Source organism: Acomys minous (assembly GCF_964271855.1).
Source record: "Acomys minous genome assembly, chromosome: 11".
NCBI classification, from domain to species: domain Eukaryota; kingdom Metazoa; phylum Chordata; class Mammalia; order Rodentia; family Muridae; genus Acomys; species Acomys minous.
Window position 1 is genome coordinate 53,960,781 of NC_140492.1, and position 16,062 is coordinate 53,976,842.

General features: G+C 41.9%; 1 protein-coding gene across 6 annotated transcripts in view; it reads right to left on the reverse strand.

Annotated features, from left to right (window-relative positions):
* Positions 1-16,062, reverse strand: part of GSK3B (glycogen synthase kinase 3 beta) — a 144,436-nt gene that overhangs the window by 73,133 nt on the left and 55,241 nt on the right. For all 6 annotated transcript variants that reach the window (XR_014782878.1, XM_084800610.1, XM_084800609.1 and 3 more), the window contains exon 3: positions 2,533-2,616. Coding sequence is in view for 5 of the 6 variants with exons in the window: in XM_084800610.1 (XP_084656736.1) it covers positions 2,533-2,616 (84 nt within the window). In the remaining variant the exon portion in view is untranslated. The remainder of the gene's footprint in view (positions 1-2,532; positions 2,617-16,062) is intronic.

Genomic DNA, 16,062 nt, shown 5'->3' on the forward strand with positions numbered 1-16,062 from the left:
GCCCCCACAAGCACCGCACACCCATGGTGCACAGCATTATAGGCAAAACACCCAAAAACTTAAAACACAAAATGTTAGGAAAGAAATTAAGCAGAGAGTGATAGGATACTGAGAAAGAACAAGAAATATTCAAGCCAGACAGGGAATCTGCACTAACATTTAGAGAGTTGGAAAATGGCGGGTTGGTGGGGGTGGAGGCAAGTTAGGTCAAAACCTAACCAAAGGAAAGTTTAGGGACCTAGGAAATTGAATTCATATAGATTCAAAGACAGAACAGTAAGGGGGTAGGGGGAAAAGATAATCCTACAGAGACACACAAATCTAGAAGGAATGGAACAGAAGAAATTTAGAAAGGGAAACTACTTCAATAAGTATCTTTATTTTGCTCAAAAGTTGAGATATGTGATACTAAAATTAATTTTTAGCAGAGATTTTCTGCTTTTTGTATAAACTTGTGTTAGAAGCTTTTCAGCATCCGTAAGAGCAGTTGTGGTAAACAGAAAACTGAAGGCAGGAGCAGGAGGGAGGAAATCACCCTCTGCCAGTCAGCTGGCAGTCAGAACGACGGAGCCCTCCTGCCAAAGCAAAGCCTGAAGAGCTAGCTGCTCAGTACCCAGCAGGCCTCCCGCTCTGCCCTTTAATTTCAGAAGTTAAATGTGTTAACATTTACAAAGAATTTAAATAATGTCTGGTACACGGTATGTTTATTAAAGCAAATAGGACATTGTTTAGGGGACTTTTCGGGAGGCATCTGCAAATCAATCTGTATGGTATCTAGCAGATGATGAAACAAGTAAGTCTGACCTCCCCTCTCCTCTCGGAGCACTATAATGTCTAGCATCTAATAATAAAGAAGTCATGGGGACACAAAATTCCATTATAAAAATGCTGCGGACATAGCAGATGGCTCTGTAATCTTATTTAGAAAGGGACAGGAAAAAGTCAAGATGTGCCAAAGTAAATGGGCAGTATGGGCAGTTTGCCAGATTGAGAGAAAGGAAAAATAAGTAGTGTTGACCGGTTGGCTTTAGGAATAGAAGAACTCCAAACACTTTTTGAGAGCTTATAATTCCTAATGTAAGTATAGAGATCTTAAAAGTAAAAGAACTAAGAAACAAAATGTTAGTGTTAGATTCATACTAATTATGATTATTAAGATGTTATGACAATAATTATAGATCTGTAGACATGGACATCACAAACATGAATTAAGTATCTCTTGGATTACAGGTATGAGATAGGAGCAATATATAAGGACACCTAAAGAAAGTTTAGTGAAAATTATTACAAAGGTTACACTAGAAACATTCTGTAAAGTTAAAAAGTAACATGTGCCTAACAGACATTACAAGCATAAAATATGAAGCCCAAAATATCAAGTGATCTCATTCAGAGTAATTAAAAAAAAAAAAAAACCAAACAAACAAAACCCCTCAGGTGCCTTGGTTGTTACTTTGCTATGTGCCTTGCTTCTTCACTTCACACCAGTAAGGGGGAGACGCTGGGGCCGGGTGGGGGTGGGTAAGTGACAGGCAGTGGTGGTGAGGACAGTGACAGGCAGCCAGAAAGAGACTAAGAAGTACCCTGACGCCTCCTAAGGACACGTCCCAGCCTTGTCCTTACTTTCACAGAATTAAATGCAGCTAGAAACAGTGACTACTTGTGCGCGCTGGAGAACTTTCAACACTGTCCCTGGCTAAGGAAAGCCCCTGGGTCCCTTTCTCTTCTAATCAACTTCCAACTAACAAGGACATGATTTTCCTTCCCCTAACAAGCAAATGAACTATCAGAGGGTTCCACAAGCACATGAGGACACAGAAATGTTAATAAAATTATAACTGTGTGTTGAGAACTGAAGACATGTTTACTTTACAGTAGAAACTCCCTTTTCCTCCATTTTTAAGGAGGCTTCGGGGTTAGGACAGGGCCACTGCTATGTGGCACTGGATGACCTCACACTTGAGAAAGTACGTCTCAATCCTTCAAGGACTGAGATTAGAGGCAGAAACCACCACAGCAAAGTCAGAAGATTCGCTTTCTTTTTATGTTGGGCCGGGGCTTGGGGGTAGGGGGTGGGGGGTGGGATGGGGGTTGGGGCGGGGAGAAATGGACGGACGGACTCATGTGTGCAAGAACACAAGCCCCTGTCTGTGTGGGGAGGCAGACAAGGACATTCCGGGTCCAGCTCTACTTATTATCCCCCTGAGACAGGTTCTCTCACTGCAGCTGAAGCTGGGCTGGCAGGCAGCAGTCCCCAGAGGTCTGCCCCATGCACGCACAGAGCTGGCTGTAGGTGTGAGGAGCCATGTCAAGCTTTAAGGGTGAGCTCTGGAGACTCGACCTAAGCTGTCTCCGCAGCGGTCCCAGTTAGTTCTTCTTGCTGACATTCCGTGCTATGATCAACACCACCCTAGGACTTGGAATCACCGGTTTGTGCTCTGAATGCTCCCAATCAATTAGCAAAGCTGTTTGATAGAGGTGTGGAAGGGTTATTTTTAGCACAACAGTCAGTTCATACTTTTCCGCACCTACCTTCTCACCACTCGAGTAGAAGAAATACCGCAACCGGACTATGTTACAGTGATCTAGCTTTCTCATGATTTGGAGTTCTCGGTTCTGGAAAGCAAGCACATAAAATAAATATTTAAGGATAACAGCTACACATCATTATGACCAAGGTACTTCTAAAATAACACTAAGCATAGAAACAGGCTCTGAATATGCTGTTCAAATGTATGGCAAGGCAGGCACATGGCGCCCGCCACACAGTTGTAACCGCAGCACTCTTGAGCTAGAGGCAGAAGGATCACGAGTTCAAGGCCAGCCTGGGCTACTCTACGTACAAAAGAAAAAGGAAGAGAGAGCAGTACCATCTCCCATTACTCATCAGTATAACAAATATGGAAATTAAGGACCCGGGTTTCACTCCAGTATCACAGGAATATAGGATTCCCTAGATGATCTCACGTAATTGTACTAGGACGAGGGTCTGTATAAGCATCAGCCAAGCCACATATCCGACGTGCACTTGAACAGACTGCTACTGCTGGTCTCCTGCTCTCCCTAGTGTTCTTCACCAGCTGAGTGAGAGATCCACAGGGAGCATTACTACTCCCCAAACACAGCCTGCTTATCCTGTGCCACACAGCACTCAACAGTAGAGAGAAGAAATAGACAACACCAAGAAAGGTCCTACTCAAGAAACCTAGGGGCCTAGAAAGAAAGAAAGAAAGAAAGAAAAATACTGCTATTTAGAGAAGGAGCTCATGCTTTACTACTGAGCTGTATTTACATCTGAAGGGAATTCTTAAATATGGGAAGTTTAACAAGCATAAAGTGGTTCAGTAGGCAAGTACTTGTTACACAAACCTAAGACCTGGTTTCCAGTGCCCAGCACCCAGAAAAAGCCCAGTGGTGCCATAATGCCGGTAATTTCAGAGTTCATGGCACAGGTGGGCAGACCCTAGGAGCTCACTGGCCAGCCAACCTACCCTAAATAGTTAGCATTCAGGTTCATGTGAGACACGGTCTAACTGAAAAAGGGGAGAGTGGCCAAGGAAGACAAAATGTCTTTCTTCAGGCACATGCACATGCACATGCGCGCGCACACACACACACAACCTTTCTCCCTGGAGTTGTTTTTGTCAGTTATTCTTTTTATTTTTTATTTTTGGCTTTTTTGTTTGTTTGTTTGTTTGTTCTTGTTTTTTGAGACAGGGTTTCTTTGTATAGCCTTCGTTGTCCTGGACTCACTCTATAGACCAGGCTGGCCTCAAACTCACAGAGATCCACCTGCCTCTCCCTCCCAAGTGCTCGGATTAAAGGCATTTACCATCACTGCCCAGCTCAATGTCAGAGTAGTCTAGTATAAGAACAGGAAATGTAAGACACATTTGAAACTGTGGGGAAAGAGCACTGCGGTTAAGTGGAGAGCACCTAAGGGGACAGGTTTGGGATGCTCCAGAAACTCTAGAAAGATAAGGGAGTTGCATCATTAAGAGTAAGGGGGAGAAAAACAAAACAAAAGGGGTTGGGGATTTAGCTCAGTGGTAGAGCACTTGCCTAGCAAGTGCCAGGCTCTAGGTTCGGTCCTTAGCTCTGGGGGGAAAAAGAGCAAGGGGGAGAAAGGTAGAAAATAAATAAGTTCAGGGAGAGGGGTAGCAGCCGCATAGACAGGAATAATGAAAGCCTCATTAACCACGGTAGGAGATTCAAATGTGAATGGAAGTCACTAGGGACACCGGCAGGTGAAGTTATGATCTGACTTACCATGCTAAAGAGTGTTCTAGAACTTGAACAAAGTAAGCTTTGATAATAAGGGGCAAGAGCAGCCATGCAGTAGAAAGGAATGGAGAATGGGATTGTCAATGAAGAAGGAAAACAATGTCCTTAGAGCCATCAAAGAGCTTAAAAAAAAAAAGTGGTTGTTTATCTCAAAAGTTGCTAAGAGATTAAGATAAAGACAGAAAATTGCAATATGGCTAATGTAAGATGCGGAAGGTTCCTGAGCCTGTTGCCGTGGATGCAGGAGGCCAGGGGAGGGTGCTGCTGGAGAGTGAGCAGGTCAGGAGACCGCTCTCCGCAGACACCTGCACAACACACGCCCAGAGACCCAGTGTGACCTCAGGCAAAGTAAAAGGAGCAGAGAAGTGTCTGAATTCCCAACTCACATGCACACTAAGCACCAAAAGTTAAGGAACCCATCTAACTACAAAGTGTTGAACATAATCTCTCATGAATGACATAATTGATTAACTGAGCCAAGAAATTAATTCTAACGCAGAATTAAAGGGCTAATTACTATGGGGGGGAAAAAACCTCTATAGACTACAACCCGGTAAGAGATTAATAAAATAAAATACAATACTCTAAAAAGCAATCACATTCACAAGGCTTTGGGGGGGGGGCAGGAGGGGTTCAAGACAGAGCTTCTATGTTACACAGAGCCCTGGCTGTCCTGGCCTTTCTTTGTAGATCCAACTTGAGGGGCTGGAGAGATGGCACAGTGATTAGGACACCTGATATCGCTGCACAGGACCCAGGTTTGGTTCCCAACACTCATATGGTAGCTCAACAGCCTGCAACTGCAGTCCCCTCTTCTTGCCTGCATGAGCACCAAACGTACACATAATAATGCAGGCAAAACCACTCATGCACAGAAATTGAAAATATTTTTTTAAAAAATCAGACTCTAGAATTGCTACAATATAGAAATACTCTACTTAAAACATTGTAAAAATAAATAAACAACCCTAAACAAATGACGCACACCAGGAAAATAAGAGTGGGACTTGTTGGGAAGAAGGGGGGCTTCGTGGGAAAGGGTGGGAGGAGACGGAGTTAGGGGATAGGGGTGCAAAGCTTAATAGTCTTGTATACATGTATGAAACTGTCAAAAGAAGGAAAGGATACTTGTTAAAGACAAAGGGGTGAGTACATTCTAGAAGGGAGAGATAAAACCAACAAGAGAGAGAAACTAAGCAAAATGGCACCAGTAGCCCTTACATGCGATTGCATAAATTATGAGTGAATTTTGCACACACTCAAAGCAGAGATCACCAAACTGGACTTGTTGTTTTGGTTTTTGAGACAAGATTTCTCTATGTAGCCCTAGCTGCCCTGGAACTCACTATGTAGACCAGGAATTAAAGTGTGTAACACCACCATCTGGCTCAAATTGGATTTTTTTTTTTAAAGCTCTAAATACATTTCTATTTATAGGAGATACAATTTAGACTGAAACACACAGACCATTTCAAAGACAAACTATAACCTAAGAAGCCCTGGAGTTTTGATTTTTTTTAAGATTTATTATTATTTATTATGTACACCTGAAGGCCAGAAGAGGGCATCAGATCACATTATCGATGGTTGTGAGCCACCATGTGGGTGCTGGGAATTGAACTCAGGACCTCTGGAAGAGCAGTCAGTGCTCTTAACCTCTGAGCCATCTCTCCAGCCTGGAGTTTTGATAGTATGTCCTGTCACTGATGACTCACTGTGTAACAAAGCTCCTCCTTACCCATGTGCCCGCCCACACAGCACACTGTGCACTCTAGATTATACCTAAGTTTTGCTTCATGTTCTAGAGCAGCAATACCATCTGCTCACAGTTCAGGCCCCTGATCACGTTATTACAGGGATGTCTTGACCTTTGTCAACGACTTAGTTCACGTTTCCTTCACCATCGTCAGGCCAGTTACAGCTGTCTCAGCATTCAACGCTTCTTATACCATGTAAAAATATTTTGAAGTTTATTGTATTTTCGCATGTATTATTACAACTACAGGTCAATGCTGTTATATAAAACAAAGTATCTCAAAACTTTCAGAACTCAGGGTTTATATTGCAATGATGACAGACAGCAATATATACCTTACCTAAGCGACTTACTACAAATTCCTTAAGAGGAAAAACTGAACTTGCTGTCTTTGTTGGTCCACTAGCATTGAGAAGGGAACAGAGAGGGCAGGCAAGCAGAATGTTACATATAAAATACTTAGAGTTGTAGTAAACAAGTTAAAAAAAAACAGACCCAGCTAGCTATTCAAGATACACTAAATACCATAGCAATGAGAAAACCTGCAGAACACATTTCAAGCAAAAATTGCTTTTCTTTTTAATAAAAAGACATTAAAATACATACATCTCAAAAAGGAGTGGTTTAGATATACAGTCCCTGTAAGTCACGTTAGGTCGTGACCCCAGCTGGTAAATCCAATCACTAAGAGTGACTGAATCCCAGGGGCTCCTGGCCCCATTGATGGGCTGGCCCTTTATGGATTCCTAGGACAACTGGGCGGGGGCTAGCTGGAGAAAGGTGTACTCTGGAAGTATGCCCTGGAAGGAAGTGCTTGTCCCTGCGCCTTCCTGTATTCACTCCGCCTCCAGGAGAGCAGCTCAGCTCCACTACCTCAGTGCTGGATTATCAAGCAGTCAGCTACCCCGGACTGAACCTGCTGAAACCATAAGCTAAAGAGTCTCTCTCTCCTTTCCGTGTGTCTGTCAGGTGTTTTGTTACAGCAACAAAAACTAACAAAGGCACAAAGGTTTCTGTTCACTTTTACAATACCTTTATACCTGATGCCTTAACACTAGGGAGGGAGGGACGGAGGAGGAGGGAGGGAGGGAGGGAGGGAGGGAAAGCCAGAGGGAGGCTGCTGGCTTGCCAAGGGTTACTTAGGAACCATTATGTAAAACCTGGAGAAAGTTAACTTTCAGGTGAGGAAATAACCAGCAAGCTCAAGCCTGTGGGTGTAAAGTAGGCAGCGTGTGTCTGCCGATCATCTTTTCTTCTGCACCGAAGTCTGTTCTAATGGGAGGTCTCTTCCCTCCCTACGAGAAAGCTCTGCTGCTGCAGCAAAACAGGGCTCACCTCAAAGACTTTGCTTACAAGACTACCCTCCCTAAGCATAACTTCTGTAAAAAAATAAAATAAATATTATCTAAAGATGACTCAGTTTAATCCCTGTCTAAATGTTTTATTCCATAGGAAAATCAGATGTCCCCCACATACTCTACAAATGGCTTTTAAGAAGAAAAGCTCAAAATAACTACAGGTAGACAACAAATGTTGGCAATGCAGCTATATGTCAGAACTGTGTCTCAGGCTGGAAAATGATATGCTAATGAGCGGGCACACCACAACTCCCAACACAGCATGACTGGGGTTACCACTAACTGCTCTTCGTGAGCACAGGAGTGCGGGGGGTCTGAATGAGAACGCCCCCACAGTCTCAGGCTTGACTGCTTGGTTCCCAGTTAGGCCTGCGGAAGGAGGTGTGTCACAGAGGGTGTGCTTCGAGGTTTCAAGAGCCCATGCCATTGGGGCTGGAGAGATGGCTCAGTGGTTAAGAGCACTGTCTGCCCTTCCAAAGGAGCCGGGTTCAATTCCCAGCACCCCCATGACATCTCACAGCTGTCTTTAAGTATAGTTCCAAGGGATCTGACACCTTCATATTAATGCACATAAAACAATGTCCCAGTTAGGTTTCTCTCTGCCTTGTGCTTGTGGACCACGGCTCCAGCATCATCCAGCCTGCTCCCATGCTCCCCACCTCTGAACCTGTAAGCTCCACATAAATTCTTTCTTCTACGAGTTTCCTTGGTCATGGTGTCTTATCACAGTAATAGAACAGTAACTAAGGCAAGAGGAAAAGAAAACCCTACTTATTACTTTGTAATCGTCTAAAACCTGTTAGGGAAAATGTCTTATATACAAAACCAAATTTTTTATATATTACAAGCCACCAAGAACTACTGATGTGTTCTTAGTAAGAGATTTGATTTGGGAATACTACTGGCTATGGAAAGCAGGGATGAGGGGAAGAAGGAAAAGCAGGGCTGCAGTGAGGGAGAACTGCTAAGGGAAGTCAGGCTGGCTTAGAAGTTCTTTGGGAAGCAGGAGAGGGAAGTTCAGCTTGGTCCACGTTCACCTGAAGTGAGAGACACTGACGGTGAAAGGCCCAGAAAGTACCTGGGTGTGCTCACTAGCTCCTCAGCAAGAGACAGGTCCGCATGGCTCCTGAGGTCACGGAAGCATACAAACATGTGTATGAAGTAAGAGAAGATGCCCAGACTTGCCTGGACTCCCAATTAGAAAACGACAGTCGATAAACAACAGCAAGAGTAACCGGGAGAGCCTCAACAGTGGTGTCGCATCACTCCCTTGATATTTTAAGGTATTCAGAAAGAGCTCTGATGCATATTTATACCTCGTGCATAAGTAATCATAGAAAAGGATAAAATGAAGAAGGTGTAAGAGAAGAGCTGTGAAACTAATACCCTAGAGCAGGAACGGACACGTGTCTTCTAGGATGGACCAGATGGCAAGTGCTTCAGGCTGGCAAACCATATGGACTTTGCTGCAACTACTCAAGTGTACAGCTACGCTGGAAAAACAGCCATCAACAAAATGAAAAAGAATGGACACGACCACATTCTAACATAACTTTATTTTTTGTTTAAAAAAAAAAAAAACACTAGAGGCAGGCACACAGTTTACCGTGGCTCTAACAAGAAAGAAAAATCCCCGATATCCCTCACCCCTAGCACACAGGGAATTTTGTAGATTAATTTAATGATACATGTTCTAGGGAAAAAAAAAGATTTATTTATTATGTATGCAGTTTTCTGCCTGCATGTACGCCTGCAGGCCAGAAGAGGGCACCAGATCACATTACAGATGGTTGTGAGCCACCACGTGGTGGTTGGGAATTGAACTCGGGTCCTTTGGAAGAGCAGACAGTGCTCTTAGGCTCTGAGCCGTCTCTCCAGCCTCATGTTGTAGGAATTTATAATAATATTTCCTTTAATGCTACTATAATCAGTACATAGAATATTGCAATTGTAAACTGTGCTTATAGAAGGACCAACTGTGTAGCAAAGAGAAAGCATTCAAGAGGACACGAACGAGGTTCTTGAACCGTATTTTCAGAGGCATTAGCATGAAGGTAATTAGTAACTTGAATACATTCCTTAAACCCTCTATCCATAAGTCAGTATAATAGTTATTAGCACTAGTGAGGATACCAATGGCTACAGAATATGTAGAGCCAGGCACTGTGCTAGCAGCTTTATCTTCATGATTTAAACCGCTCTTGTTGGCAACATCATTGTTCCCATTTTAGAGCGGCTGCAAGTATAGACAGGTTAAGAAAGACGCTAGCAGGGGTGGAGTTGGCTCAGCAGTAAACAGCACTGGCTGCTCTTCCAGAGGACCTGGGTTCAATTCCCAGCACACACATGGCAGCTCACACCTGTCTGTAAGTCAAGTTCCCATGGATCCGACTCACTCACGCAGATATACATATGGGCCAAACACTGATGTACACTTTTTTTAATTACTGAAAAGAGATGCTAGCAAACAGCAGAGGCAAAAATTAAGCCAGGCGTGTCAGAGGCATGCTCTGCATTATCACAATGGAATGTAACTCACATTCCACATAGAGGTCGTATGTACCTCTATGACTGAAAGGTACAATAATAAAGCAGCTTCAGTACTCAGTTTATAATTCAAAACAAGGCAAGTAGACGTGCATACAGGGATGCCATACAATAGAACATGTTAAGCGCAATTAAAACAGTTGTATTCAAATAGAGTTCTGAAAGTATCTTTTAAAAACATATCTACCTGAAGAAAATTTACATCATTTTACATGAAAGGCTACAAACTTAAGTTAAGCCTTAGTTAAGTTTCAATACCTCTCTGGAACCACTAACTTTCTACATAGTACGCAAAAACTTTATAGCTTCTCAGAAGAAATGAGAGGGTATTCCTATATGCCCCTCGACTAGAATTACACTAAAATCTCAGACTGCTGCGGAGACTATACTCTCACTGACTGGCAAGGTGCCCATAAGTGACAAGGGCAGGCGGCCATCCTCTTCCCCTCAGTGCTCTCTTCTGCTTCCTTTCTTCTTTCCTTTGCATCCTTCAAGACTCTGGGCTTCTCAGCTTTCTCTACTATCCTGTCTGCAGCTTTAAAGCTGATGACTCCCCACTGAGTATCACCAAGCCAGATCTCTCCAGTGAACTATTACTTAACAACCTCCTTTACAGATCTTGTCATGTCATTAGCAAATTCCTGATTGCCTTTAAACCTGCTCCACCCACAGCCTTCCCATCTCAACTGCTGGCAATTCCACTCCTCCACTTACCTAAGCAGTGCCTGCAGTATTGATTTGTCTCTCTCTCTGGCCTCACATTCCACCAGTTGGCTCTACTTCCAAATTATACACAGGATTTCAGTAATGACAATCTTGTGCATTTGTTCCCTAGCAATGAAATTCATATTTATAAAAAAGCCTACACAGGAAAATAAAAAGTAACCTTAATGTAAGCAGCCACCAGATGTCCTTTATGGAAGGAAATGTCTAAACAAGTTATGGAACATCTATATCATGTAATACTATGATAGTTACTCAACAACATACCTAAATCTCAAAAAAAATTTTTTAGAAGATTAAAAAGACAATCCCAAAGTTACATAGTTATGTAATTCTTTTATGTTACACTCATACACTCCTTTAATAATTTTTAATCATGTGCTTATTTTATGTGAATGAATGTTTTGCCTCCATGGGTGTCTGTGCAGAAGATGGTGTCAATACTTTTAAAAGTGGAATGATTGACAGCTGTGAACTGCCACGTGAGTGCTGGGAACCAAACCCTGGTCCTCTGCAAGAGCAGCAGATGTCCTTGCACAACTGCTCTGCATCTCTTCAGATGGAAGGATACACTTTTTGTCGCCAGGGTTATATGGGATGACAGGGGAAGAAGAAAAATGTGGTTATAAAATGTAAGGGTCTTTGTAATGCTGCTCAACTTGATTGTAGTGAAGACACAAACCTACACATATAATAATCTGATAGTTAAGGGTCACTGGGTAAAGGCACTTGCTACCAATCTTGAAACCTAAATTTGATCTGTGACTCACATGGCAGAAGGAAAGAACTCCTGAACGCCCTCCTCTGACTTATACACATGCCATGACTTGTGAATGCCCCTACACATACATAATAGATTTCATGTAACTGTGTAAGTAACTGAAAAATCTAGTTCCCCTCACTTACTTCAGGTGTTCCTTAAAAGCTGCATTCTTATCCCATCTTAAATCACAACCTCAACATCCCTTTATCCCTTTCTTTGCTTCATTCTTCAGAATAACAAAAGAGCTAACATATTATGCCTATGGTGTTTATTCATTATTGTCCAATAAACCCAGAAATACCACACTATGGGGATATTTTATCATACAACCTAGAACTTATAACAATGTCCAATCCACATTGATACAGGCCAGCATTGTATATTTAGAAGAATGATAAATTACCCTCCGTTTAAAAAGATACAATACATTTTACTGAGGGAAATGTCACTGCCAGTATGAATATATAAGGGGAGCTAGAGAAAAGTTTAACAGTCCATCACGGTTGGAAAGCAAAGTAAGCAGAGTGTGAGGTGGCTGGGCGAACTGCATCCCCTTCAGGGGACAGTTATGAACAAGAGCTGAGGTTCACTCTCTACTTCATTCAGTCTAGACGTCACCTCATGGAGCTGAGCTGCCCTCACTTAGAATGGGTCTTCCCTGCCTCAATTAACCCAGTCTAGAATAGAAATGCCTTCACAGGCCTATCCAGGTTTGTCACCTACATGATTAGAGCCCATACCGAGGTGACAATCTAACCATCACAGACCCTCAAGTAACATGTTAATGAAATTACATCTACATGAACAACTAAATGCATTATTTACTGTCTCTGAATTCTTTTATTTGTAGACGCTCTTAAGTAGATACAATGAATAACTTCTGGCATCTTAGCTTTGTTAATGAATTGATCTGAAGGAATCTACAAGCCCTATCAAAAATCTTCTTGCCTAACTGACCCCTACTACCAAAATAAACCAACCAACCAGAAAAATCCCAGATTTCCGTCTCCAAATGGAGGGATCAGCATTTCCCAGATAATTAAAAAATGAGGGTGTTTATCATTACTAGATAATAAATACTAAAAAAGCTATTGAGGTAAGAAAAATATATGCTAAACTGCAATATGAAAACATTAAAAATTCAAGACTGGTAACAGGCAATAACTGAAAAACCATAACTGTGCTATGTAAATTAATATTAATTCTGGTATAAAAAGTAAGATGAACATATTAATAATTATAACCACAAAAATATTAATGGTCATACAACATATTGAAAAGTAAAATATAACACCAATAACATAAAAGCAAAGTAAGCAGATGGAATTTTCATATGCAATATAAGTTATCAGCTTACGTGGTTCTATCTAAATACAAAGTTATCACATACACAAAAATTCTGTAACAAACCACAAAACAATTAAATTATCAAGCTGCAAACACAAGAGAAATAGGGTGGAACAAGAGAACTACTAAACAGAAAACAACAAATGTCCTTAAATTACTGGTTGGATTAAACTCACCAATCTAAGGCACAAGATGATGAATGAATAAGCAAAGCAAGACTCACTCACACACTGTCTACAAGGCTCACTGTAAGCTTAAGAGAACGCAGAAACTCACAGTGAACAGTGAACAGACAGAAAGGATACTATGCATGGTAACCAGAAGAAAAGGACCAGTATTGGCTAAAGGAAACTTTAAGTCAAAAACCACAAGGAGAAAGGATTGTGATAAAAGACTCAATCCCACTGAACTCCACACACAAACACTGATGACTCTGAAAGAGAGCAACATGGTAATAGTAGCCTTTAATACCTCCACTCTCAGAAATGAGCCCAGTCAGGTGTGTCAGTAAGGAAATAAACACAAAACACTTTTAGGGCCAGCAAGATGGCTCAGTGGATAAGCCACTTGCCACACAGACCTGGAGGGCTAAGTTCATCTCCAAAACTTATAAAGTGCAAGAGGAAACCGACTCCTAAGGGTTGTCCTCTGACTGCCACACAAGACCATGGCATGCCTGCGTGTGTGTACACACACACACACACACACACACACACACACACACACACACACACACACACTCTTAGTAAAATAGACCTAACAGACATACAAAGCCCTACATTTTAATACCGTGTCATTTTTTCAAGCACACACTGAACTGTTTGAAGAACAGACCGCATACGTGCAAGGCCATATGACAGTCTAACAAATGAAGACAAGTTCTAACCAGTTGATGAGCCGGGCAGGAGGTTCAGAATCAGGTGTTGTCCATTCCAGGAACTTTCCTTCACAAAGGGAAAAATGAGTTGCAAAAAAGTTTCAGGCCTACAATTTGTATCAAATTCAGTATTCACGATTCCTTAAATTTTCCAGTTCTCAGTTGGGCATGGTGGTGCACACCTATAATCGCGGTGCTTGGGAGGCAGAGGCAGGCAGATCTCTTTGAGTTTGAGGCCAGCCTGGTCTACAAAGCAAGTCCAGGACAGCCAAGGCTACACAGAGAAACTCTGGCTCAACAGCACCCCCCCCAAAGAACTGACAACAAACAAACAAACAAAACAAACAAACAGCAGATGATAGCAAGTGGTTTCAAGTTACATGCAGAAATCACAGTACTTATAACACTATTGTGAGACTTTAAAATGGTACAGCTATTTAGGAAAAGAGGTTACAATTCCCTCAAGATTTTAATCACAGAATCACCATGTGACCCAGAAATTCCACTCCCAGCCCTTGCATGCGCGCTCTCTCCTCCCTCCCCCCCTCTGTGTAAATGAAGAACAAATGAACAGTAACTATAAACAAATAGTCATAGTGGCATCACTCCCAACAGCCAAAAATATAACCAGTGAAGATATAATCTGAGCATTAAGAAAATGTAACACATTCTAACATCATTTGATCGTAAATAAGAATTCGGTACTGGGAACCTGCTGTCCAACAGGCCAAGCTGCAGTCCTGATCAGCACCGTGTCAACCTGCTCTAATCGCCAGACTGCTGAGCTATGTTGTGGTCCTAGCACCAAAGCATGCTGATGTGTGAGCCAAACAATAAGATAAAGATGAAAAGACGGCTAAGAGCTGCCTCCATGAGCTGCAATTAATAAAAGCCAAGTCACAAAAGATAGACTCTATCTAATATAAGACAGAAGAAGACAGAAAACTACAGGAAATAAAAGGAGAAGGAAGTAGGCTAGGGACTGGAGAGGAGCTCAGGGGCGCAGCCACCTGTAACTTCTGTTCCAGAGGCTCCAACACCTGATGGCTTTCAAGGACAACGACGCACGGGGCGCAGAGACATGTATGTAAACACCCACACACATAAAATTTTATTTTAAAAAATACTTTAAAAAAACAAAAAAGGAATGCCTACTGTCAGAGGGTGGTGGTAGCACACACTTTTAATCCCAGAACTAGGAAGGCAGAGGCAGGTGGATCTCTGTGAGTCCAAGAGTAGTCTAATCTACAGAGTAAGTTCCAAAGTACCAAGGGGAAAATAGTCCCTATGTAAGCTCCCAAGTAAAACATGAAGGAATTATCATTGAAAAGATGCACAAATAGCAACAAAAACAAAGATGAAAAGGACAAGGAACTGTGATCCTTTCAAAAGATTATAACTTTAAGACCACATAAAAAAAGACACAGTAATAGTTGAAACACTGACAAAAGAATTTTAAAAAGAATTTAAAAGTATATCCCATAAAATGACCAATTAACTCAAAGAATATAAACATGTAGATGGAAGAAATAAAGGAATTCATTCACGCTCTGAATAAGAAAAGCCAGCAATATGAGAGAGAAAATCAGCTAAGAAATTGAGATTGGGGGCAGGGGCTCCCAGGATTTTTGACTATGAATTACCCAACTGAGCAATTAGACATTAAAATGCAAAGCTATCACTAATACACTAGACCAAGCAGAATATCAAGGTCTGGAGATAAGGTGAAAAAAAAAAACAAAAACAAAAAACCACAATCAGACATTAGCAAAGAAAAACAATAAGCATGCCTAAAGCACCCAAGAACTGTTAACATGAAGTCACTAAACTCCATGGAGAGGAAGAAGGACCTGAGAAAAAAATGGAATGCACACAAATTCTACGCAACGTGTGATTACAGCAGAGAACTTCCAAAATCTAAGATATGAAAGTAGCATCTAAGCACAACAGGCAGTGGAATACTGCACATACACACCCGAAGAAGAATTTCTTTTCATTATTATGAAAATATTAAAACCAAACAACCAAGAAACACCATTCTAGGCTACAGTGAAGAATTTACAGAGGCAAACCTGTTCTGCTGACATCAAATGTCTCAGCAAAGACCCTAACAGTAAGGAAACAAGCAATGATGAATTTCACACCTCGAGTAAGGGGGCTGCCAACTAAGATGCTGCCTGGGAACGCTGTTAAATCCCACCGATGTCAGCAGTGGCTGCGCCAGTCTGCACTCCCGCCAGCGCTGAGTCTTTCCCTACACCCTCAGCTGTGCTTATTGTCTTCTTAAAAATTATATTCTCTTAGGCGTTCTGATGGGGTAAGATGAAGTCTCATAGTTTAATTTTGAATTTTCGTGGTGGCATAGGGATGTTAATTTTTTTTTTAAGTATTTATCAGCCAGCTGCCT